Raw genomic sequence first — 2,492 nt, forward strand, 5'->3', positions numbered from 1 at the left:
GGTGCCGACTGGCAGTGCTCTGCCTGCTGCAGGTGCCCTGTGGCTGGTGGGAGGGGTGTGCAGCAGCTGGGCACCCTCACCTGCCTCCTGAAGATGCTGCGGGGCGAGATGCTTGCGCAAGGCGGCAGGGATTGGGGCGGTCGTTACTTTAAATAAATGGATAAATAAATAAATATCCCAGAAACTGCTTTTGAACTTGCTTCTGTCAGCTGCGGAATAAAAACGACAGTAGCTAATGCTGTGACCTCCTTTTTAAATAATCTGGTGTAGCCCCAGGCAAAACTAGATTTTCAAAAGGTTTTTGACGCTCTGGAGTGGGCCCAGCTGAAACAGAGTGGGACAGTGACGGCTGGGACAGCTGTCCCAAGGGACATTGAAATCCTGAGCCTCTGCACTGCAATAACCAGAAGATGAGATATTTCCTCAGCACGGTTTCTTGGAAGGAGCAAAACAAAGTAGCAGAGCATTTTCAATTAAGAAAAAGAAAAATATTTTTAAAAAATACAATCAGATGACTTTGCATTAATGAATCCATCAACACTTCATACTTTTCTGAACATTGTCAGTTTTGCCAGCTTTGGGGAAAATAAAAGACTTGAAAAATACTTAAAAAACAAGAGTTTGGCAAAATTTGATCCCTGATTTTGATATTAAGCAAGAGGGTAGCAATCCTTCAGCCCAGCAAAAGGGCAGCAGCATGCCTTTACTAACCTCCTAATGCAGATGCATTTTCCGAATACCAAGTTGATGTGTCTTGGCATCTAAGGTGACAACAGGATTCAGCATGATCCTAGTGCCTAAGGATGGGGTTAGACTTCTAACCCTGAAGTTGCCTTCTTTGGGCAACTTCTCATTGCATGAAAGACTGCAAAAACTTTCCCAAATGGTCCCATGTCATTTGAAATAATAAAAAAATAATTTTCCCACTTAACAGGTCTAGCCACAAAAAGGCAGCGCCCACTGAAAACTGTTCCCTTCCTCTCATGTTAGTTCTTCCCTCGGGATGGGTTTTTACAAGTGAGCTGTGTGAACTTAAAAGCCAACACAGAATGATGCATCTCCGGCTCATTTCCATACACGAGTGCAAAAAAAACGTAACCTACCAGTACTTTTATTTGAATTGTACATTCACATTTCTCCATTGATGTGGGGGGTGTGTGTACACCGCCAAGTAATTAAGTTACACAGTTCTGCTCTTTCATGTGTGTTGTTTTCAGCTGTCAAAAAAACTTCACAGAGCTAACAGTAGACAACTTTTCCATGTATCTGTAGTCAGGCTGGGAAAAATTATGCGCCTTTTCCTCCTCTGCCTGCTACCCGGCAACCAAATTCCCCTGACTTTTGGATTTTCTCTTTTAAATGACTGCTAATATTACTTAACATTTTCAGATGGTTTCCTATGGGCCTCTTGTAATGAAGCTGGTGGCAGGTGCACACAGGGCTGTACCTCTCACTTGCTCCTGCTCCTTCAGCAGCTCATTTGGGTGCGTTGTTGGCAGCTGCTGTGACGCGCTCTCTGACAGCGCGGTGGGACAATGTCATTTTTCTTAGCCTGTTGTGTTTTTCTTAACATTTTAAGCTCATCACAGTTCAGCTGCGGCAGTTTACAGACTTTTTTCCAGACCTTCTCTGTACACTGATAGTGATTCAGAAATGACCAAAAAATGCCGCAAACAATTAGCACATACAAACATTTATTTTGAAATTTCCACTCTGACTGTTATGAAGAATTACATCATCAAAGCACTTTATGGCAGTGAAAATAGCTCTTACCCCTCTGACTCATCCATTACTCCATTAAAGCTGCAAAATGTGCAATCTGCTTGAAAAATAGGTTGCTTTTTATTCAGTTTCCCATGAAAAGTCAAAATTTATTAACAAAAAAAAAACAAAAAAAAAACCAACAACCCAGCTTATAGGGACTCTACATCTGATCCTCTCCCTCTTCCCCCAAAAAATAACTTACAAAGATAGTTTAAAGTTTTAAATGAGTTTAAAACCAAGTGCATCTTTTTATTATTTTTTTTTTTTTCCTTTTTCTTCTTCTCATAATAATCTTAAAATTCTAAAAACCCATAATTTACTTTCTTGGAAAAAAGGCAGCGAGCCGTTGCTTCTTGATTGGAAGAATGTGTATCTCCGGCGAGTTCATTTTCTTTAGCTTAACGCTCCTGTTTTTGACGGGTTTCCTGAGGGCCTCGGCGGCGTCCCGGGGCTCGGGCGGGCTCTTCACGTCGTAGCACTGCAGCACCGAGTCCTGGGGCAGGTCCCTTTTGAAGGAAAAGTTTTTGGTGGAGACCCCCGACAGGCCCTTGATCTTGCCGCAGAAGATGGTGGGCACGGCGTCCTTGACAGAGACGATGACTTTGGCTGTCTGCGAGGTGCTGACGATCTCGATGTTGTTGCTGCCCTTGGGCTCGCAGCCTGCCCTGCCCGCCTGCTCCACCAGCCACTTCTGCGGCTGGCGCCGCAGCGCCGCCCCCCCGCCGGCC

The 2,492-nt window shown here is 44.2% G+C and overlaps 1 protein-coding gene across 1 annotated transcript in view; it reads right to left on the reverse strand.

Annotated features, from left to right (window-relative positions):
* Positions 1–1,677: 1,677 nt before the first annotated feature.
* The window catches only part of RAI2 (retinoic acid induced 2), a 1,967-nt gene continuing 1,152 nt past the window's right edge, over positions 1,678–2,492 (reverse strand). Inside the window, exon 2 of the mRNA XM_009993832.1 lies at positions 1,678–2,491. Within this exon, the coding sequence (XP_009992134.1) occupies positions 2,081–2,491 (411 nt within the window). The 3' untranslated portion in view covers positions 1,678–2,080. The remainder of the gene's footprint in view (position 2,492) is intronic.

The sequence above is a fragment of the Chaetura pelagica genome, unplaced genomic scaffold (assembly GCF_000747805.2).
Source record: "Chaetura pelagica isolate M959 unplaced genomic scaffold, ChaPel_1.0 scaffold412, whole genome shotgun sequence".
In the NCBI taxonomy this organism is placed as follows: Eukaryota; Metazoa; Chordata; class Aves; order Apodiformes; family Apodidae; genus Chaetura; species Chaetura pelagica.